Raw genomic sequence first — 24498 nt, forward strand, 5'->3', positions numbered from 1 at the left:
CTCTCGTGCGTTTGTTTCATAACAGGACTTGTTTTTCATTTTTTGTTTACCGTCCAAATATTTAAAACTGTTAGATTAAAAAATTTCTAAAAAGGATGTTTTCCAAAATTTAAAGTAAAATTGGACCCCCCCCCCCAATTGGAACCTCTTATTTCTTATTCCGCATCTTAATAAAGCTCTAGACCTGTTTTAACCTAAATAAAAAAGAGTTTTAGTTTTAAGTGAATCTCAAACATGCAAAACTAAAAGACATGAATAAAAATGAACAAAATTTATACCTAATAAACTAATTGCATATAGTTTATTGCTCCTATTTTTTCAGTGCAACAGTCGAGGCAAATCTCTTTGACCTTTTCGGTTCCAGTTCATTAGAATTATCTGACATATTACGCGGACAGAGGTCATTGCTCTTAGGTGAGGTGATATTTACTTTATTAGACCTCAGTAAATTATCATAAATTGAGTTCAATTCAAATTCACTCGTATTTCTGTATATGGAAATATTCTTGAATAGAATTTTTTGAATATCGATTGTTTCCCTGAAAATTTACTTTAAACCTTGGTCCCTAGAGATCAAAGAAACATTCTCAAACAAAATAAAATGGTTTGGAAAATTAAATATATGCTCCGAAAGGGCCGACGTGAAATCTTCAGGTTTGGTATTTTGCTTTAAAGAAGATGAGATAGAATCATGATGTTGTAGCAATCTCGTTTTTAAATTCTGGTTAGTACGTCCCACATAAGAGCTTCCACAAGTACATGGGATTTTATAAACCCCACTTTGTTGCTCTACGGAAGTCCGATTTTTTCCAGAATTTAAAAGACTAGCCAAAGTATTACTACCTCTTAAAGCTACCTTTAAACCATTATTTTGTTATATTCTTTTAAGTTTCTCACTCAAACCTGGAACATATGGTAGAGAACAAAAAATATCTTTCTTTTTTGTTGTTTCCAGAATATCGTCAGAACATTCTAGAAATTTTTTCCTTCTTTTCGAAAAAGTCTGGTCAATTAACCAACCCGGATAATGGTTACTTATTAAAATCTCTTTTAACAACAATAATTCCTCCTCAATGAATTTTGGAAACAAATTCTAAAAATGCGGTCAGTTAAAGATATGATTAAACCAATTTTTACTTGGCGATCATGACCGGAGAAAAACGACAAAAACCTGTTATTGTTAATAGGTTTTCTGTAAATCTTAAAATCCAGACTATTTTCATTTTTTTTTAAAAGAAGGATATCCAGAAAAGGAAATTTATTCCTCTTCTAATTCTATTGTAATTTTAAATCCCCTCCTCAAAAATTAAGATGTTCTAAAAAACTTGTTAATTCCTCCACCCCATAATTCCATACTGAAATTATGTCATCCATATATCTCCCCCAAAATTTATGTTTTAAAAAATATGAATCTAACGCTATTGTTTCAATATTCTCTGCAAAACAATTTGCTAATAAAGGACTTAAAGGGGTCCCCATGGGTAAACCATTTACTTGTTCGAAAAAACTCCCTCTGAATTGAAAAAAAATAAGAGAACATGTTGCACAACCTAACTAAATTCGTAATTACACCGACTTCCAAAACTGTTTCACCACCAATTAAGTCAAAATTTCTTAGTATCTTTCTCTCAAGAAGAATTTCTGTGGCTTTTACATGAATACTCGTATACATAGACACTATGTCGAAACTTGAAATTATAGAATTTGAAGAAATCTCAACTTCTTTTAGTTTTTTTTTTTTACAAGTTCTGAAGAATTTTTAATATAAGCAATTTGTGTAGACATGAGTGGTTTTAACAATGACACTAGCCACTTACTCAGAGCACTTGTTGATGACTTGTTTCTCGCAACAATTGGTCGTAATGGCAGATGTTGAATGCCATTATCCCCGTAATGGCTTATGTGTCTTTGGAGGTCCATATAATTTAGGACACAAAGAACCTCTTGGTAAGAATTTGCAGGAAAGTTGAGGTGTAATCTTCCCTTCTTTCTTCAAACTCTTTAACTCGTTCTTAAACTTCTTTGTGTATGAGTCCGTAGGGTCAAAACAAAGTTGTTTGTACGTTTTTTCATCTTTCAGTAAAGCGTTTAATTTTGAATCGTACTCCTTGTTGTCCATTACCACTAAAGTGTTACCCTTGTTTGCTTTTGTAATAATAATAATAGATTCATCCCTTCTTAAATTATTAAGAATCTTTATGTCTTTGATAGAATTGCTAGGGATTTCTGGTTTTAAAGCAAACTCTGACAGGGTTTTAACTGTAAAAGTTCCTACTAGGCTAACATCTTTGATTGGAATGGGGTTTCTACGGAAATATGTTTCTATTGAAGAGATAATTTCTTCTACTGGGACTTTATTAGTTTTAAAACAAAATTTTGGACCTTTTTCTAATACGGCCTTTTCTTGGAACGTTAAGGTCCTTGATGAAAGATTAATTACACCTGGTCCAAGAGTTGACGAAGGTATTATGGCTTTATTTTCAGATAATTTTGAAAACTTTTTACGAAATCTTTCTCTGGAAAGGTGAAAGTCATGATTAAAATGATTTCTTGCTGTTAGTTGAATAAAACAAAAATCACTTGCACTCACCTTTTTTTATATAATATTTTCCAGGAAAAGTTTATCTTTCAAATAGTTCGTGGTAACGAACTGTAGTAAGGAGTGACCCGGCTCAATAGTAACCAAAACTCTAAAAAAGGGAATTTTGATATCAATAGCTACATCAAAAAATTGCATTTTAATGCTGATTTTAAATATATAAGTTTCATCAAGTTTAGTCTTACCCATCAAAAGTTACAAGCCTGAGAAAATTTGCCTTATTTAGGAAAATAGGGGGAAACACCCCCTAAAAGTCGTAAGATCTTAACGAAAATGACACTATCAGATTCAGCGTGTTAGAAAACCCTACTCTAGAAGTTTCAAGTTCCTATCTACAAAAATGTGGAATTTTGTGTTTTTTGCGAGAAGACAAATCACGGGTGCGTGTTTATTTGTTTGTTTTTTTTTTGTTTTTTTTTTCCAGGGGTCATCGTATCGACCAAGTGGTCCTAAAATGTCACAAGAGGGCTCATTATAACGGAAATGAAAAGTTCTAGTGCCCTCTTTAAGTGACCAAAAAATTGGAGGGCATCTAGGCCCCCTCCCACGCTCATTTTTTCCCAAAGTCAACAGATCAAAATTTTGAGATAGCCATTTTGTTCAGCATAGTCGAAAACCATAATAACTGTGTCTTTGGGGATGACTTACTCCCCCAAAATCCCTGGGAGAGGGGCTACAAGTTACAAACTTTGACCAGTGTCAAACAGTTCGTGGTAACGAACTGTAGTAAGGAGCGACCCGGCTCAATATTAATCAAGACTCTAAAAAATGGAATTTCGGTACCAATAGCTACATCAAGAGAATTGCATTTTAATGCTGATTTTAAATATATAAGTTTCATCAAGTTTAGTCTTAACCATCAAAAGTTACGAGCCTGAGAAAATTTGCGTTATTTTAGAAAATAGGAGAAAACACCCCCTAAAAGTCATAGAATCTTAACAAAAATCACACCATCAGATTCAGCGTATCAGAGAACCCCACTACAGGAGTTTCAAGCTCCTATCTACAAAAATGTGGAATTTTGTATTTTTTTGCGAGATCACGGGTGCGTGTTTATTAGATTGTTTGTTTTTGTTTTTTTTTTCCAGGGGTCATCGTGTTGACCAAGTGGTCCTAGAATGTCGCAAGAGGGCTCATTATAACGGAAATGAAAAGTTCTAGTGCCCTCTTTAAGTGGCCAAAAAATTGGAGGGCATCTAGGCCCCCTCCCACGCTAATTATTTTCCAAAAGTCAACGGATCAAAATTCTGAGATAGCCATTTTATTCAACGTAGTCGAAAAACGTTATAACTGTGTCTTTGGGGACGACTTACTCCCACAAAGTCCCCGTGGGAGGGGCTACAAGTTACAAACTTTGACCAGTGCTTACATATAGTAATGGTTATTGGGAAGTGTGCAGGCGTTTTCAGTAGAATTTTTTGGTTGGGGGGAGGGGTTGAGAATAGGGGGATAGGCTGGGGCAGCTTTCCATCGAGGAATTTGTCATGGTGGAAGAAAATTTCCATGAAGGGAGCGCAGGATTTACTAGCATTATTTAAAAAAAAACTATGAAAAAAGAAATATGAAAATTTTTTCAGCTGGAAGTAAAGAGCAGCATTAAAACTTAAAACGAACAGAAATTATTACCCATATGAGGGGCTCACCTCCTCCTAATACCCCGCTCTTCACGCTAAAGTATTTTGAGTATATTCAACTATTTATTTTACGGCTTTGGTGATTCAGGGGTCATTCTTAATGAATTGGGACAAAATTTAAGCTTTAGTGTAAAGAGCGAGGTACTGAAGAGGGGGCAAACCCCCTCATATATGTAATAAAAACATGAGAATACAAAAATTCTTTACTTAAGCTAATTTATAAGTTACGTATGTCTTTTACTAAAAAAAAGATTTGTAAAAAATTAAAAGTTCTAGTTGCCTTTATCTTAATTAACCAAAAAATCGGAGGGAAACTAGGCTTCCTTCCCCGTTCGTTTTTCTCAAAATCATTCGATCAAAATTATGAGAAAGCCATTTAGCAAAAAAAAAAAAAAATATGCAAATTTCGTTTTAATTATTCCTCTGCGGAGAGCCAAAATCAAAACATGCATTGATTGAAAAACGTTCAGAAATTAAATAAAAAAAAACAAGTTTTTTTAACTGAAAGTAAGGATCAAAATTAAAACTTAAAACGAACAGAAATTACTTCGTATATGACAGGGGCTGCTTCCTTACCAACGCCCCGCTCTTTACGCTAAAGTTTTTTACTGTTTTAAAAAGAAGAGTTGAGAGAAAGAGTCAAACTTTAGCGTCAAGAGCGGTGCGTTGATGAGGAAGCAGCCCCTTTCATGTACGAAGTAATTTCTGTTCGTTTTAAGTTTTAATTTTGCTCCTTACTTTCAGTTAAAAAAACTTGTTTTTTTAATTTAATTTACATATAGTAATGGTTATTGGGAACTGTACAGACGTTTTCAGGGGGATTTTATTTTGTTTGGGGGTGAGGCTGAGGAGAGGGGGCTATGTTGGAGGATCTATCCTTGGAGGAATCTGTCATGGGGGAAGAAAAATTCAATGAAAAGGGCGCAGTATTCTCTAGCATTACTATAAGAAAACAATGAAAAATAAACATGAAAACGTTCTTTCAAATGAAAGGAAGAAGTAGCATTGAAACTTAAAACGAACAGAGATTATTACGCATATGAGGGGTTCTAAAAATACTTTAGCATAAAGAGCGAGGTATTTAGGAGAAGATAAATACCTTGCTCTTTATGCTAAAGTATTTTTAGTAATTTCAACTATTTATTCTACGGCCTTTCTGATTCAGGGGTCATTCTTAAAGAATTGGGACAAAACTTACGATTTAGTGTAAAGAGCGAGGTATTAACGAGGGTACAAACCCCCTCGTATACATAATAAAAATATAAAGTTATGAAAGTTTGTTACGTAAGTTAATTCTTAAGTTACGTATTTTTTACGAATAAAAACGTTCGTTAAAAATTAAAAGTTCTAGTAACCTTTTTAAGTAACCGAAAAATTGGAGGGCAACTAGGCCTCCTTCTCCACCCTTTATTTCTCAAAATCGCCTGATCAAAACTAAGAGAAAGCCATTTAGCCAAAAAAAGAATTAATGTACAAATTTCATTTTAATAATTTATGTGCGGAGAGCCAAAACCAAATATGCATTAATTCAAAAACGTTCAGAAACTAAATAAAAAAAAAACTAATTTTTTTAGCTGAAAGTAAGGAGCGACATTAAAACTTAAAACGAACAGAAATTACTCCGTATATAAAATGGGTTGTCCCCTCCACAATCCCTGGCTCTTTACGCTAAAGTTTGACTCTTTGCCACAATTCTACTTTTTAAAACAATTAAAAGCTTTAGCGTAAATAGCGAGGGATTGCGGAGGGGACAACCCATTTCATATACGGAGTAATTTCTGTTCGTTTTAAGTTTTAATGTCGCTCCTTACTTTCAGCTAAAAAAATTAGTTTTTTTATTTAATCACTAATAAAGCTCTTTTTCTCCTTTTATCTTTAATCAGATGATTTAAAGTCTTGAATTGTAGACCTCGTTCGAAATTTTTTCCTTTAAAAGTACCTAAATGTAGATTGAATTTTATTGAAGGTGGCAAAATCCTTTTCTTCTTACATTGATGAAGAAAATCTTGTTGATTTATAACATTTGGGTCGCTTATGGGTGTTAATGTATTTAGACACCTCCTTGGTCACATTATCCCCATATACTCGACGTAGATAACTTCGAAGACCACACTGCCTTTCCATGACGAAAGTAAAACAGTTCAAAATAGGGATGATACCTTTTTATTGACAGTGAATAGATATAAAATTATTTAACTGGATATTTCGGACACATATACAGTGTTCATCATCAGCAGTAAAACTGAAAGACATGAATAAAAATAAACAAATTTATACCTAATAAACTAATTACATATAGTTAATTAGACCACAAGGCCACTTTTTGAAGAGTTAAGGTACCTTTGGAAGATCTATTATTCTTGATACATTTGGGAAGCAAAAAGTTTAAGCTTATTAGATAGATGTAAAATAGTAACACCCTACAATTTCTTAAGATCACACTAAAATGTTCTAAATACTTAATTCCTTTGGGAATAGACTTAACTACTCAATCATAACTTCGGGGCAATATTGGCAATGTTTAGTTTCAAAATTAAGTTTATTGTTGATAAGTCGAAGTTTTGAATCATGTAACAAGCTAGTTTTGAAATAACACGGAATCTACTGTGCAAAGATAAAATATGTTAAATTAAAAAAAAAGAGTTAATCCCTTAAAGACTATAATCGAGCGGTAGAGGGAGCATTAGACTATCTATTTTAATTTCCTTTAATGAAAATACATGAAATAGTTTTGTTTCACCTAATTGGTGTTTTCAAAACGTAGAGAACAACCACCCTTCCCCGAATTGGAGCCCCTTAATTTTTTTTAACTCATCTTAATCAAACTTTAAATTTGTTTTTATGTTAATAAAAAACAATATTTCAGGGGGTAGAGACTGAACAGTAGTAAAAAGAACTTTTTAGGAAAAACATTTAGGAAATGCATTCAGCATGACCCCCCCCCACCTCCTGCAAAAGGTCTTGCGAAAGGACCCTGTGCAAGGACTCCACAAAATTGGCAAACTAAGTGGGAAAAATTAGGCACTGTTGAGAAAAATAAACATTTCCTGGCCTGCCTATGCAAATTTCTCCTTTTATCTGCTTGACTAACCATTAATAAGGCAAATTATTTTTTTCTTTTTTTTACTGATAAACCAGCAAAAGAACAAATGAGATTGCAATGGGGAGAGGGGCGAGAGGGGAGATGATGAACAGTGGAGATGATGATGAACAATGGGGAGAGGCTGAACAGTAGTAAAAAAAACTTTTTAGGAAAAACATTTAGAAAATGCATTCAGCATGAGCCCCCCACCTCCTGCAAAAAGTCTTGCGAAAGAACTCTTTGCAAGGACTTCACAAAATTGGAAAACTACGTGGGAAAAATTAGGTATTGTTGAGAAAAATCAACATTTCCTGGCCTGCCTATGTAAATTTATCCTTTTATCTGCTTGACTAACCATTAATAAGGCAAATTTTTTTTTCTTTTTTTTTTACTGATAAACCAGCAAAAGAACAAATGAGATTGCAATGGGGAGAGGGGCTCCAAAGCACTTTTGTAAAACATTTTGTCTTCTTATCTTTATTAAAAAATCTCATTGTTTCTAGTACTCTTTCACAAATTTGGTAAAAGGACTTATTTTTTAGTTGTTTTTTTTTACTGACTGAATATTTGTAACCAGTTTATTAAATTTCAATGACTAAATAATTGAAATGTATTTTCGTAAGACTTGGATAGAGATGTGCCACTAGTCAAAAATAACAATATGAATACTTGTGCTACTACCCCCCGTTTGGGATAAACTGTTACGAGACTAAAACTGCCCCATCAGTAGCCGGTGATCAGTCTTATGATTGATTCTCTTTGTGATTATAGGATATATTCATAGCAAAAAGATGGTTTGTGACTATCCCAACCAATGCCCAAACCAACTCAACTCAAACCAATGCCCAAAATATCGTTTTTTGGTTAATATAGCTGCATCTATCTCAATGTTTACATCCTAAATCGAAACGTTCTTTTACTGAAGATAGAGATGAGAATTGAATTAGTATTTAATCATAAAAATAGCTCCACATATTGGTCAAATGCGTCAAACCCCAATTTTCAACAAAATGATTCCCTTCTATGGTTTATACGACCACCCCTTCCATAAGAACCTTGTATGGCCTGGGCCTAACTTGTAACTCTTTGCCCAAAGGCTCTGGGAAGGATATGCCAACCTTAACAGCCTTGTTATATGAAGTTTGGACTATTTTGGACAAAATCTCCATCTCAAATTAACGGCAGATTTATTTAGCGGAAAGAGGACGCGGGAGAATAGAAGGGCAGTCTAGTTCGCTAAAAATCAATATTAAAAAAAATGTATGGCGAAACTCACTCCTGAGCATAGCTCGTGGAACCCAACGGCAAAATAAGTGACTCTAATACAAATACATATGTAGTACTGTTCCTCCATGGAAAATTACCTCCCCCCACAATTTTTTTTTGCAAATGGTATCGAGTCTTAATTTTCAGGTAAACTGGAAGATGTATAAAACTAAATTAAACGCTACTAATTTTGTCCAGGCATATTCCTACAGCATACAAATAGTAGGCCAAACTGTAAATTCTTAAAGAAAACCTAAAAGATTTGAACTGTTTTTATATTTTTCCTGAGAAGACTATGTCTATTAAAAACAAACAGAAATTATTTTTTTCACATAACAAGTTTTTCAAGGAAAGTGAAATATACCAAGTGTAAAATTACCACATATCCTCTAAATGATAAACCAAAACAGACAGAAATTACAGCAAACATCCGATTAAAACTAAAACCGAGAAGAAATAAAAACGAGTAGGTCTCAAAATCCCTTTGCCTTCTCAAGGCTAGAATATAATTGGGACTATACGGAATATTTAGCTTAACTGACACTGCATATTCATTTGTTGTTTTTCAGTAAAGTAAAAATTATGTTTTAGCTTTGGGAACTCCTTGGAGTTTTGAGCCCTGCTCTTTTTAATTTCTGTTTGTTTTTGGTTTCCTTTACTTATCGATGCTGATTTATGATATTTTTTTTTTGTTTTGTAGATTATGAAACTTTATTTTTGCTCATTTTTGGTTTGATTAATTTCTTTTTTTTGTTTAATTTGGAAAAGCAGATTTTGTGGAAAAAGTATTTGATTAATTAAGTAAAAAACACGCTTTTTAACTGAAAGTAAGGAACTGCATTGAAACTTAAAACGGGCATATGTTATAAGATATATGAGGGGTGTCACTCTCTCTTCAATACATCGCTCTTTACACTAAAGTTTGATTTTTAGTTTGTTTTTTAGGAATGACTCCTGAGTCACAAATGCCGTTTAAGCAGAATAAAATTTCTAAAAAAAAACTTCTGCTTAATGAGTGAGGTACTGAGGAGTTGGCACCCCCATCCTCATATACATCATAATTTCTGCTTGTTTTATGTTTTATACTATATGCGATATAATATATGTAAACGCCATTTTTAAGTGAAACTATGCGAGGGAGAGTTTTTCCAGCGGAATGCTAAATGCTAAGAGTAATTGTTCCAGCGGAATCCTCCATAAGAAATCAAATTCGCATCAAGTTCATGCAGTGTTTTCGAGCCCAATGATTGCAATTAGGAGAGATGTCAGCTCTGAACCCAGGGTAATTACTCTCAAATGGATATGCCGTTAATTTTTTTTTATATTCACGGTACGCTTGGTGACTTAAGGTACCTTTGGAGAGATCTATTATTCGTGGCGGTTTTTGGGAGTCAATTAATAACGTATTTTAATAAAACTTTAAACTTGTTTTGATGTAAATAAAATGAATTTTATTTTGATTGAAACACTTCGACAGACACATAGAGGTTTTTTCGGGGGAGGGGGATAGAGTAATAAAAAATATTTCTTTGATCCTTTAGAACTAAAACACCCAGAAATCTTGGAAATGTACTGATTTTACCCCTCAGCCCCCAGCCTACACCATTGGGAACAACCACCAGAAAATTGGCAAATTATATGGACAATATTAGGTACGGTTGAAAAAACTCAACTTATTCTGGGCTGCCTGCTTGAATTTCTGTTTTGCACGTGTTTAGCAAAAAATAAATGGGATTTCAACGACGTAAGGGGCTCTAGAGTAATTTTTTAAAATACATATCTCCATTCAAAAAAAAAAAAAAAAAAAAAATCATGGCAACTAGCTCTCGTACCGTTGTTTGATAGAAGGACTTACTTTACTTTTTTTTAATGACAAAATATTTACAAATAGGCGATTAAAAATTTTCCCTTGAAGATAGTTTTCTAAAATTTAGATTACAATTGATCCCTCCCCCCAAATTGAGCCATTGAGCTTTAAAATTCCGAGCAGGTTGAGTGGGATGTTGAACCAACAAACTATTTGCACTCTTCTACTATTAATAATACCATTAACAGTCCAGCATAATTATATAGGGGGCAAGAGGGGTCTATGCCCGGATAGTCAGGGGCAAGGGCTATAAAATAATTTTTCTCCACAATACAGGGGGGGGGTAACTGCCCCCTCCGCCCAAGCTTTTAAGGAATATTTTTGCGGCCGTTGAACTAAATCAAAACAAGCTATGATGATGTCAAGTATCAAAAAGGTTACAAAGCAATATCTGAAGAACAACTTGTATAATTAATTTAGATCTTTAAGGGTTAATTTTTTGTCGGATTTTAAACTAGCCAGGAGGCGCTATATGTATACTTTAAATGCTAGGAGTACAGTTACTGTAACTAATTACACTAACGGTATTAAGACAACGAAATTCTCCTCTCTGGACTCTGAAGAATACTCTTTCACCTCCCTCCCCCTTGGGTTGTGTTCATAAAATGATTTTGGAGGGAGGGATACAAAAAAAAATAAATACCCATCGGAAATTTGTTTGAATGCATTACGTTACGTTTTAACGGGTTGGTCAAAAATATGGGGGATTGGCTCACTGGATCCGGCCTTGTCCCCCTAGTTTCCATGAATTGACGCTTTTGATCAATACCAGTAGTGTCAACTGGTGAATTAAAAATTTTTATTGCAAATGAGGGTGTTTTCAATTATATGTGTAATACGCTATTTAAATTTAAAAGAGATCCCGCCTGTAGTTACTTAGTCCTTGAATATATTGGAAATAATTTTTTCCTTATGAAAAAATAAACATTTAATATAATTTACAAAAATTAATGGGGAAAAGACTAATGAATAGTCGCCATAATTAATTTAAAGTGCCCAAGATGGATCGAAGTACCCGTGCATCTTTATCGAAAATAATTCGTAATTATAAACTGCTGAAATTTAAATTGAACCAATATTCGATTAAAATTGCTGAAGTGATTTGTATGGCCTCGTTGAGAGCTGCCTTAATCGTGCAGGAGGCGCTCCCTGGGTGATGCCTTTCCATCGCACTTTGGATTGGCTAACCATCGTGATTACCCCAATAGGGGGTAACTCAACAGCGTAAATTTGGTAGCGGGGGACTGCTTTCGCGTGGACTTCTGTTCACACATTGAAAACAGTTTTTTCCTTGTGGCCAATTTTTATGTCGCATATTTGTGCGTTGAAAGAAGAAAAGATAGAAATTGATGTTGTTAAGACTAAGTAAAAGTGATAATTTGGCCCTATTGAAAAAATTAATTTCCTGATAAGTTGACATGTTTGAAATATTACGAAGATAGTTGAGCGTATAATCTATATAAAATGGTTCTGGAATTTTCTCCAGAACATCTCTTAAATAAACATATTTCGTTTTTCTTAGTCTTGTGTTAAAGCAAATGAGGGTAATAATGACCAATCGCCATAATTAAATTGAATTGTCTAAACTGATTGTATTCCTTATGCCTTTTGTTTTTTAAAATACTCTGTAATTATCAAATACTGATTTTTAAATTGAACTAGGAATGGAATCAAATTGCTGAAATTTAGATTCAGTCACAAAGGCTAGTCATAAAAAGCGATATGCCGTTGGTCAATAAACATTTCATCAAGTCGATTGCAATGGCAACACATGAAACTAAAAATCCCTTGACTACCGCTAAGCTTCTTGAAATATTTAAAAAGGGGAAGGGCTTTAGCTACAGCAATCGATCGACCTCTCAAATTACATTACAATTAATTTTGGGCCTGATTACTGAATATTTATGTCATTTTCTCCGGAGGTAGTTTTACTACCATGTCATTAAAGTTGCACTGAATTGCTGCTCTTTGAATATGTTTTTTCGTCATAAGATTTTTTGGCAATTGAATTTCTTGTTATTTCGAACCTTGTTAAAAAAAAACCATGAGGAATTTACTAGGATTTCTTTTTATATATCCAAGTCATCATTAGCAATTTTCATAGCTCTGGCCTCTCCTCATATCGAGCTAATCTTTCACCTTTTACTAAAGATTACCCTGGGGAGGGGCACTTGATGAGTCTTAACAAAAATATTTGAATGCCGAAAGGCAGACTAGCCTGTACTTTTTGTTGTATGTTTTAATATTTTAAGAATACTTAGCCTTGATTATGATTGTTAGACAAGTAACCCTGGAAAAGGCAGGATAATTGAAGTAATAAATGAACAAATGTCCAATCTTTTCAAAAATGTAAAACAAATTGTGAAGTTATGGGCATATAGCAAAAAGGGACAGTAATTGTGAAATATGGCACACCTTCCAGGGGTGTTCAAATAAGCCATGTGAAGGGAATAAAACGGTCTGTGAGGAAGGAGACAAATTCGGAAAAATTCCGTTTCAAGGTAAAATGTACAAGTTTGTTAAGCTTGTGAATCCGTTTTTTACTCTATCAGGAGAAGCTAAAACCCTGCAACCTGTTTTCAAATCCTTTGGACTTTGTTCATGGAAATAAGAAGGCATTGAAAGAGAGTGGCGAGAACAGGCTTTATTTTGCCCCCCCCCCCCAGAAGACATAGACAGTTAAAGTGTTGATCCAGTTTTGTTTTGAAAATATGTTGCTAATGTAAAAATGCCTACTGAATGTAAAAAGTTTGAAAATGTTTTGAAAGTAGTTAATTTTTTTCTATTTGCCATTTTCAAATGTCATAGCAGAAATACTCTTTAGTCACTTAAAATCGATTAAGACCGAAAAGCAAAATCGGCTAGCCAGTGTCACTGTTTGTACCACTCTTCGGACAAAGAGCAGACTAAATGAAAAAACGACCACAACCACACTGTCTTTGATGATTCACTTAAAAACCGGGTTAAATCTAACACGACAGATTGGGGATGCTAAAGCAGATGAATATTTCCCCTTTCGATTTGAAAGGGGAATTTGATGCAGTGTTTTCAAGTCAATCAATTAATCAATCAATCAATTTATTAATACTAAAAAACAATTACAAAACGTATAGTAATTACGAAGCCCAAGAAGCTTAGCTTGTAATGGGCCAACAAAACAAAAATAAAACACTTGTAAATCACATACAAAAAAGCACTATATGCAATATATGCTATATATGCAATAAAAATGCAAGTACATACAAAAAACAAGAAAAAAAAACAAGACAAGGACTTTTATCATATGGAAGATAGGGATTGGGATTTATAATTTTGATAAGAATTTGTCAGATGGGGATGGCAAGCACCAATCCTTCACTTTATCAAGAAGACCTTGAGCTATGGAAATGACGGATGACAGGTCATCAAACAGTTCGTGGTAACGAATCGTAGTAAGGAGCGATCCAGCACAATATTAAAAGAAACTTTAAAAATGGGATTTTGATACTAGTAGATACATCAAAAGAATCGCATTTTTATGCTGATTTAAAATATGTAAGTTTCATCAAATTTAATCTTACTTATCGAAAGTCACACCATCGCATTCAGCGTATCAGAGAACCCTACGGTAGAATTTTCAAGCTCTTATATACAAAAATGTTGAATTTCATATTTTTTGCCAGAAAACCGATCACGGGTGCGTGTTTATTTGCTGTTGTTTTTTGGCTTTTTTTCTTTTCCCCAGGGCTAATCCTATCGGCCCAATAGAGCTAGAATATTGCAAGAGAGCTCATTTTAACGGAAATTAAAAGTTTTAGTGCCCTTCTTAAGTGACCAAAAATATTTAAGGGCACCGAAACCCCCTCCCACGCTCATTTTTCCCAAAGTCGACGGGTTAAAGTTCTGAGATAGCCATTTTTTTCAGCATAGTATAAAAATCTAATAACTATGTCTTTGGGGACGGTTTGCTCCCTCACAGTCCTGGGTGGAGGGGCTACAAGTTATAAACTTTGGCCAGTGTTTATATATAGTAATGGTTATTGGGAAGTATACAGACATTTTCGGGCAAATTTTTTCTTGTATAGGGAGGGGGTTGAAAGGAGGGGTTAGATGGGAGGATCATTCCATGGAGGAATTTGTCATGGGAGGAGAGTTAAAACAAAACGCAATGAAAAGATAAACATGAAAAATTTTTTCAACTGAAAGTAAGGAGCAGCATTAAAACAAAACGAACGGAAATTATTACGCATATGAGGTGTTCATCTCCTTCTAAATACCTGCTCTTTACGCTAAAGTATTTTTAGTACTTTCAACCATTTCTTCTACGGCCTTTGTGATTCATGGGTCATTCTTAAAGAATTGGGACAAAATTTAAGCTTTAGTATAAAGAGCAAGGTATTAAAGAGGGGGCAAACCCCCTCTTATATGTTATAAGAATATACAAATATAGAAGTTCGTTACGAAAGTTAATTCGGAATTTACGTATATTTCTTATTAATAAAAACCTTTGTAAGAAATTAAAAGTTCTCGTTGCCTTTGTAAGTAGCCAAAAGATTGAAGGGCAACTATGCCTCCTCCCCCACTCCTTTTTTCTCAAAATCGTCCAATCAAAACTAAGAAAAGGCCATTTAGCCAAAAAAAAAAAAATTTACAAATTTTGTTCCAAGTATTCATGTGAAGAGAGCCAAATCAAAACATGCATTAATTAAAAACGTTCAGAAAATAAATAAAAAAAAAGTTTTGTTAACTGAAAGTAAGAAGCGACATTAAAACTTAAAACGAACAGAAATTACTCCGTATATGAGAGGGGATGTTCCCTCCTCAGCACCCCGCTCTTAACGCTAAAGTTTTTCATTGTTTTAAAAAGCAGATCTGAGAGAAAGAGTCCAACTTTAGACATCCATGGGCATTGGGGAAGTGAGTAAGAAGCGACATTAAAACTTAAAACGAACAGAAATTACTCCGTATATGAGAGGGGATGTTCCCTCCTCAGCACCCCGCTCTTAACGCTAAAGTTTTTCATTGTTTTAAAAAGCAGATCTGAGAGAAAGAGTCCAACTTTAGACATCCATGGGCATTGGGGAAGTGAATTCCGCCTTTACCGCCGGAAGCATTTGGAATGTTTTTCGGTCCGATGGCATTTGGCTTATCTAGCTAGTAATTTATCTGATATTACCCCTTTCTGTTTTTACAATTAAAGTCATTAATCAGAGAAAAGCCCAGAGTGAAGCCTCGAGAAATTATAATTTCTTATCCAAATTCCTCAAACAATTTATGAGGAAACTACTTATTTTCTACATATATTTGAAACAGTTTCTACTTCCAAACCAACTTATGTTTCGGGCTCGGCCACTTCTTCCAGGTCAATGCCGAATAGATATACTGATTATGACCTACTACTTGTGAAAGCTCCTTGGTCAATAATTAATACTGGTCTCATACAAATAAATAATAGAACAAGAGCTCATATGGCACTTGTGATGAGAGCGAAGAATTGAGAGCCAAGAGCTTCTTCCCACCAACTTTCATTACGATCTCTCCACTCTAAGTGTTTTCCAAGATTTCCAGTTTCCCCCTCCAACTCCCCCCAAAATCACCGGCTCCGGCCAAGATTGAAAATATGAGCTCATAGACACGAGGTGCTTCTAAATATCAAATTTCATTAAGATCCAATAACCCGTACGTAAGTTGAAAATACCTCATGTTTTCTAATTTTTCTGAATTAGCCTTCCTTCCAATCCCCCCAGATGGTCAAGTCGGGGAAGCGACTATTTTTTATTTAATATGGTCGGGTCCCTGATATACCTGCCAACTTTCAGCGATCGCTATATTGATCACGTATCTAGTCTCGGATATTCTTCATGTAAACATTGGGGTGGTCCAAGATTCGAATCTGAGATCTCTCGTACCTTAAGCGAGAATCATACCTTTAGACCACAAGCATACTAAAAAAGAAAAATCATTTGTTTATTGACATAAATTTCCTCGCAAAAATCTTGTTCGCTTGCTACCCCCCCCCCCCGGAGATGGTCGAATCGGGGATGAGACCATTTCTAATTTCATATAGTCTTGTCCCTGATACGCCTGCCAACGTTCATCGTCCTAATTTATCTGGAAGTGCTCAAACTAGCAAATCCCCCAAACTCCCCCAAAAAGAGCGGATCCGGTTATGTCCACAGCGTATCTAGGACATTTACTTATTCTTCCCACCAAGTTTCATCCCGATCTCTCCATTCTAAGCGTTTTCCAAGATTTTCGCTTTTCCCCTCCAACCCTACCCAGTGTTACCGGATCTGGTCAAAATTTAAAATAAGAGCTCTGGGACACGAGGTCCCTCTAAATGTCAAGTTTCATTAAGATCCAATAACCCGTAGGTAATTTAAAAATACCTAATTTTTTCTAATTTTTCCGAATTAACCGTCTTTCCACCCCCCCCCCCATATGGTTAAATTGGGAAAGCGACTACTTGGTCTTGTCTACCCCTAGACCAAAAGCATACTTAAAAAGAACAATCATTTGTTTTATCGGCAAATGAAATTCTTCTCAACTATCTTGTTCGCTTGCTACCCCCCCCCCCCCAGATGGTCAAATCGGGGAAGAGATCATTTCTAATTTAATTTAGTCTGGTCCTTGATACGCCTGCCAAGTTTCATCGTCCTAGTTTATCTGGAAGTGCCCAAACTAGCAAATCCACCCAACTCCCCCAAAGAGAGTGGATCTAGTCCGTTTATGTCAATAGCGTATATAGGACATGTACTTATTCTTCACACCAAGTTTGATCCCGATGTCTACCCTCTAAGTGTTTTTCATGATTTCCGGCTCCCCATCCCAAACCCCCCAAAATGACAATGGATCCGGTCGGGATTTAAGATCAGAAGTCTGGCTTATGAGGTCCTTCTAAACATCAAATTTCGCTTAGATCCGATCACTCGTTTTTAAGTTAAAAATACCTCATTTTTTCAAATTAACCCTCCCCCCCCAAAGAGAGCGGATCCATTCTGGCTATGTCAATCACGTACCTAGACCCTTGCTTATTTTTCGCACCAAGTTTCATCCAGATCTCTCCACTCTAAGTGTTTTCCAAGATTTCAGATTTTCCTCCTTCAAGTTCTCTCAATGTTTCTGGTCAGGATTTAAAATAACAGCTCTGAGACACGGCATCCTTCTAAATATCAAATTCCGTCAAGATTCAATAACTTGTTCTTAAGTTGAAAATACCTCATTGCTTCTACTTTTTCCGAATTAACCATACTAACACTCCCTTCCCCATGGAAGAATCCGGAAAAGGACTATTTCTAATGTAATCTGGTCTAGTCCGTGGTACGCCAGCTAAGTTTCATCATCTTAGCTTATATGGGAGCAGCGTTTCCACTTAGACGGATTTTTCCGTCAAAAACGGATTTTTCGTATCTTCGGAGGATGAGAATTTGATCTGTCGGATTTCCGGATTTTCAAAGATTTTACGTAAGAATTGAATTTAGTTGTTTTTATTCTCCAACTCAAATCACACATTAATTATCTTAGTATCAACCTTTACTGTTGTTTCTTTAATGTTTTCCGTTCCGACTATTTTTCAACCAGGGTTGATTCCCGGACTAATTAGCTCGCCTACTCCAGTCCAGGAACCGGTTTGGGATAAATGATTGAGTCGCATTTCCAAGCAGCCGTGAGTCATCAGGTCAGGTTGATTCCCGCGATTTATTTATACCTGGAGTTAGTACTGTGTTATATTAAAGCGAGGAAGCTATTGGAAACTGAGGAGGCGTCTTGTTGTATACGTTGATACGATACGCGGTTAGTAAATAGGCTCCTTCAAGAATTGAATTGTAATTCCATAGCTTTTCCTTCTTGTTTTACTGACAGAATATTACACGCGATTGCACGGTTTCTTTAATACCTGAAAGAAGTATGACAGTCTTAGAATAGCGGAGTGCTACCAAAATCACATAGTAGTTGTTTGAAATTCGATTTTAGCCAGTTATTTAATTTTATCCATGCCACTTGATTTTAGCCATATCGGCTGGTTAAAATTTCCCGGTAAAAATGAAAGAGTACATTCTTTCAAATACCTTAGTCGCAAAACAGAGTTAACAAAGTTCTATAAAAGTGGAGTTTCGACAGGATTTTCGGACTTCTCGAGCAGGGTTTTTCAGGATTTATTAGATTCCATTCAAAGCCTCACTCTGTACCGAAGTGTTCATTTCCCTTAAACAATTCTTTACGGCATCCTCCCATCCAATGGAAGGGTGACCTCATTTCCATTTGACATTAAACAGTTACTCAACAAGGACAATCTTTGTCAATCTGCCAAGCTTTATCAGCAGAGTATATCCTAGCAACCACAACCTTTTTCTCAGAATATAATCCTAGAAAATATAGCTTAAAGGTGGGTATATGGTCAGTCAATTGGGTACGCTACCCAATGTAATCTGTGGGAAATTTTTCAGGTAACATCTAGCAAATCCTCCTCCGTTTTCTGATCCCTGTCATACCTGTTGCCTCAGTTTTGAGAAGGTTCAGAGATTACCCATTACAGAGTAAAATAGGAAGGGATTTGTTAGACATTGTAAGCTCTTTTAGCCAAATACTTTATTCATGAATAACGAAACGCCTTAAAATAATAACATAAAAAACTCTAATGAGTTAAAACAAGTCACGATAAAAAAAATCCACGTTTTCCAAAAATCTTTTAAAAATTTCTTCTTGTCTGTCTTTCAAATTTATAAGCTTCTCTTCCAAAGTGTCGAGTAGGCTCCTTTTGTCCCCAATTTCTTGTTTAAGACATTCACAAGTTATTTGTGATTCGTTGATTTTTACTTGTAGATAATCTACATGTGACTTAAGGCATAAAATATCTTCTTTGCTTTCGTTGTCTTTCTCTATTAAAGATGTCATTTCTAACATCGCTGCTTTTAGGTGAGACCAAAAATAATTTTTTCTGAAAATTTGCTCGTCAATCTCCTTCTTCTTCCTGCTTATTTCTTCTTTTAGCTCCATATTCTTTTTAGTGCATCCAAGGATTTCAGATTTAAGAGAGTGAATTTAATAACCCAGTTTTGTCAAAATATCCAATTTTTCTAATTGAGGTCCATGTTTCGCACTTTCAACTCGTAATACTGTCTTTCTAACTGGTTTTAATTCATCAGTTTGGTTTACAGTATTATCTTCTTTGTCCGTCAAATTGATAAGTATTTTTTCTGAAGGTTCGCTCAAGCAGCTTTTGTCTCCAACTTCTTGTTTAAGAGATACTGAAGTTGTTTCTAATTCGTTGATTTTCATTTGAAGATAGGCAACATAAGATTTGAGGTATAAAATTTCCTCTTCATATTCTTTAGCATTTTCTTCCTTCTCTTTCAAAATTCCACAACATTCCGAGTTCAAATTAGTAACTTCCTCTTTCAAAGACGACACCTCAAACAAAGCTTCTTTGAGACAAGAATCATTTTTCGAAATTAGCTCTTCTTTCTCCCTTTGATTACTTCTTGTTAATACATCTTTGACTGAGACGTCTTGCAAAAGCAGTATATTTTCTGTCTTTAATCGATCCTTCTCCTCCTTTAGAGAAGTGTTTTCAGTGAGAGTAATGTTCATTTGAAGCTCCATATTGACTAGTCTTTCATTTTCCCTAGAAAATGTCTCGTTTTCAGTTTGCAATCTAGTAATTGTTGCTTTCAATATTGACAGTTCAATTAAAGCAGCAGCAAGTTGAGTTTTAGCTATATCATGATCAGTTAAAGATGCAATGTCGGAAGTCAGTTGCTTCTTTTTGCTTAAAATTTTTTCAAGATCAACATGTGACTTGTCCATTTCCTTCAACTTCTTGAGAAGAACATTTTGTTCTTTACCCATTGCCAATAACTGACTCTTTAGATCTGAATCCACAATTTTGAGTTTTCCCATCAGATGGTCATGTTTTTGTGACTTAATGGAATTGCCTTCTAATAGTTTGTCTTTGTCCCGTAGATTTGTTTTCATTGCAGAAATTTCTCCCTGAAAAAATAGGATGAAATTAGAAATATGAAAAATGAGCTTCACAAAAAAAATAGAATGAGAAATAAAGCTGGCCCCAAGGATGGCCAGGATGGTTAAAACTAATTAACCAAATAAATGAAATATATATATCGGTTCAGCACTGCACAAAATCTAAGGCTGTTTCATGCAAGTGAAGTCTTAGAAGTTGCATAATTTCTAGTAATTATATTGGGTTTCAAGATTAGCAGCCTATGTTATTAGTAGCACCACAAAAAACAGCTATAGGGAGAGATGTATCATCGGCAGTACAGTTTCGATGTGAAATTAAAGAGCAATAGGGGCACATTTTTTGGGGGAAGAGAGGGGGGTGTCTGTAACCTTTTTTTTTGACCAGGGCACTTCGTATTGAAGGAGTCGTCATAGAAACTTCAAAAATGGAATTAGGGTTGGGAATCAGATGTTCTAGTTCCCTTTTTGAGAGTCAAAATGATTGGGGGCAGCTGCCCCCGATCATTTTGGACTTGAAAATGAATCTTTCGATTGGGAATTGAAAGAACTAGTGCCCCTTTTATAGTAAAAGTTATTTGAGGGCAACTAATCCCCTCCCACGCTCACCATTTCCCCGAACACATCTAATCAAAATGTTGAAATAGTCATTTTGTTCAACGTTGTTCAGATTTCCGGAAATTACTTCTGTGAGGATGACAACTAAATCAAAATACTTTATGTGTGCATAGAATGTCAGAAGGGTACAACCCAGGAACAACTGAGTATATTAATTCGGAGAACTAAGGAAATAATAAGTGAGATGATCAAAAAGGTAATATTTGTTTGCCACCAATACTACTACAGGCAGAACCATTACTACTACAACACTAAACTATTTTTAGGGAGAATTTGAACTGAATTAGTGAGAAAAAAATGTTTTGTGCATGCACATTGTCAAAATAGCATATCTCAAAAATTTATACGATTATTAAGTTGGAACTTTAAGAGAACACGTAAAGGGGAAGATTGTCTGACCAAAAGGAAATATGTGCACATTGCTGCTAATACTACTATTACTTACTACTACACTTACTACTACTACTACTTATATTGCAACTACTTGTAGGGCAAAAAGCACTGAGAGGAAAGTTTCAAGAAGTATATGAACGTACAGGTTACCAAAACGACTTAATACTACTACTGCTGCTAATGCTGCTAATGAACTGAGGTTAATACTACTGCTGCTAGTAGTACTACCGCTATAAAATACTATTACTAGTATTACCAATACTACTACTGTGACTACTATTTCAACTATGTCTAAGGGTGTGAAGCTGAAATTCTCAAGAAAATTTTAACGGGGAAAATGAACTGAGTCTGAACACGCCCTCTTTATGTGGGTTTTCAAAAGGATGTAACAGCAATATTTTAGGATCTGTTTTGTGTGTGAAGTTGAAAGTAAAAGGACTTGTTTTGAGGAATGTTGAACTAACCAAAAGAAAATATTTCCATACTAATGCTACTGCTTCTATTCATACTACTGCTGCTGTTATTATTAATACTATTTCTATTTATACTAATTCCACTAAATCTTAAGCTACTACAATTGATTCTATTTCTACCACTACTACTACAGCTATTAAAACTAAGAATATTAATGAGAAAAATTTGGGATATATATAAACTGTAAGGAACTAATTCTAAATACACCATGCCCACACCGGTTGTCACGCAGATACATCAGAAAATCTTTCAGAAACTGTTGATGGTATGTATTAAGCTGTAACTTTCAGCACGTGTTGAAGAGACCAAAGGTGCTATGCCCATACTGCTATTAATGCTGCTACAGCTATTACCACTGGGCAAGCAAAGGGTATTAAGGTGAAGCTCTTAAGGGATATGTAGGCGGACGTTGAACTAAATCAAAACAAACTATGAGCACTTGGATTTTCAAAAAGGCTACAAAGGAATATCCGAAGAACAACTTGTATAACTAATTTAGATCTTTAAGGGTAATTTTTGTGGGATTTCGAACTAGCCATGAGGCACTGTATGTATACTTTTAATGCTACGAGTGCAGTTACTGTAGCTATTACACTAAGAGTATTAGGATGAAACTTTTATCGGACATGTAGGAGTTTTAATTAAATGAAAAAACTATATGGACGCAGGTTTTCAAAAGGGCATATCATCAATATCACACACAGCCCCACTCTAATAGCTAGAACTCTCATTGAAGCTTTTAAAGGAGCTATTGCAAATCAAAATTAAAAGTTCTGGTGCACTTCTTAAGAGTTAAAAGATTTTGGAGAGAAATTAGTTCCTATCTCATGACCATTCATTCTCCAAATGCATCCATTCAAAATTTTGAAAGAGCCATTTCGTTCAGCACATTAGCATGGTCCAGCGACTATGTCTTTGGGGATATTGGGTATGTAAACCATCCATAATTATGCAATTGGCCCGTTGTTATTTAAAGATAAATTTTACTTTAAATTAAATCAAAAGGCATTGTGTTTACAGTTGCCAATAAGACACTCCATAAGTATATCGAGAGCGAGTGGGGATATTAAGTTGAAATTTTTGGGGATACTATTGTTACTACTTTTGTTCTTACAATTTAAATAAATAAAAATTGTGTAAGTGTATCCAGGTTCTCAAAAAGCAGAGATAGAATCGTTTGGGAATAATATTAAAATTTCAAGTCAACTTCAGAAGCTATAAAATTAAATTAAAAAACACTATTTTGTGCCAGGATCAAAAATTGTTAAAAAAGTTTCTCCAACATACAAATAGCAACCCATACAAATGATTCTTTTAGAAAAAACTGAAAAGATATAAAATCTTATCTTTTCAATAAAAAAAACTATGTCAATAAAAAAAACAGAAATTATATTAAGGGTTTTCTCTGCAAAACAGGTTTTTCAAAAAAACGTAAAGAGCTCTGTTTGCCAAGAATAATCAGAAATAAAGCAAAATAATATTCCAAGTGTAAAATTACCACAAATCACGATCAATAAATAAACAAACTCAAAAAGAACAGAAATTTCAATAAATAACCGAGTCAAGCTCAAAACAAGCAAAAATTGACATGAGTAGGGGTGATAACCTTCATACCCTCTCAAGACCAGAATATAATCTACGCTTTACTGAAAACAAAATATGTTTTAATTTTTTTCACTTTTCTTACTTTCATAAATAAAAATCATCAAAACTTTAAGGAATAAATATTAGTATATGCCAATTAAATTACCAATCCAGGGTGTTTTCTTTTTTTTTTTTTTTTTTTTTAGTAAAACATAAAATATGAAACAAATCAACTAGAGATTAGAAAAAAATATATATAAGAAGTACAACTAATAGATGCCGTCACACAACAAGGTTGGCGGAGAGTCAGAATCACAAATCAGAAACAACAAAAATGTACACTTGTCAAAAATAGAAGAAAGGGGGTAGCTAGAGAAAAAAAAGTAGCTGTAGTAATGATGATACTCTCCAAATAACTTACAAATCATTCAAATAGCCTGTAACTGTAACTTGAATGGACCATCTTTATTAGTTTATTTTAAATGTAAGCAGGGAAAGAGATTTGCTCACTAATTCAGATAACTTTTTATTATTCTTATTAAAGGAAGTTAATATTTGATTCATATTTGATTATATTTAAATTAACTAGTTAAAAAATATCTTACTTATTTAACTTTGTGAATCTATAAAACTATAAAAATTCAAAATTTAACTTTTATTTATTTATATTTAACCTTAAACCCTATTTCTTTACAAATTAAAAATGAGTTTTCATATTGCTCATAGGCAGCACAACAGCGCTGCCTAAATAAAAGAATGATGTGTGCACAAGGTATCATTTATTCATTTTTAATTTTTGGTTTCAGACCAAGGCACTTCGTATAGAAGAAGTTGTCTTATAAATTTCAAAAGGAGCTCATTCGGTAGGAAATTCAATGTTGTAGTGTCCTTTTTTCAGAGTCAAAAGTGATTTGAGGGTACACACACATCCCCTCCCGTCCATCCATCATTCATCCAAATACACCAAGTCAAAACTTTTAGACAATAGTTTTGAGACCATAATTTTTTTTCAAAAAAGCTGAAA

General features: G+C 34.5%; 1 protein-coding gene and 1 non-coding gene across 4 annotated transcripts in view; one reads left to right on the plus strand and one right to left on the minus strand.

The window, feature by feature from the left end:
- The first annotated feature begins 12549 nt into the window (after nt 1–12549).
- LOC136030738 (U5 spliceosomal RNA) lies at nt 12550–12660 on the plus strand. Its single transcript, XR_010618357.1, has one exon. It is a non-coding gene; the product is annotated as a U5 spliceosomal RNA (small nuclear RNA).
- Nucleotides 12661–17059: 4399 nt separating this feature from the next.
- Nucleotides 17060–24498, minus strand: part of LOC136030528 (uncharacterized) — a 47137-nt gene continuing 39698 nt past the window's right edge. For all 3 annotated transcript variants that reach the window (XM_065709569.1, XM_065709568.1, XM_065709566.1), the window contains exon 3: nt 17060–20417. In XM_065709569.1, coding sequence (XP_065565641.1) covers nt 19470–20417 — 948 coding nt within the window. In that variant the 3' untranslated portion in view covers nt 17060–19469. The remainder of the gene's footprint in view (nt 20418–24498) is intronic.

This window comes from Artemia franciscana, chromosome 8 (assembly GCF_032884065.1).
Source record: "Artemia franciscana chromosome 8, ASM3288406v1, whole genome shotgun sequence".
Taxonomy (NCBI): domain Eukaryota; kingdom Metazoa; phylum Arthropoda; class Branchiopoda; order Anostraca; family Artemiidae; genus Artemia; species Artemia franciscana.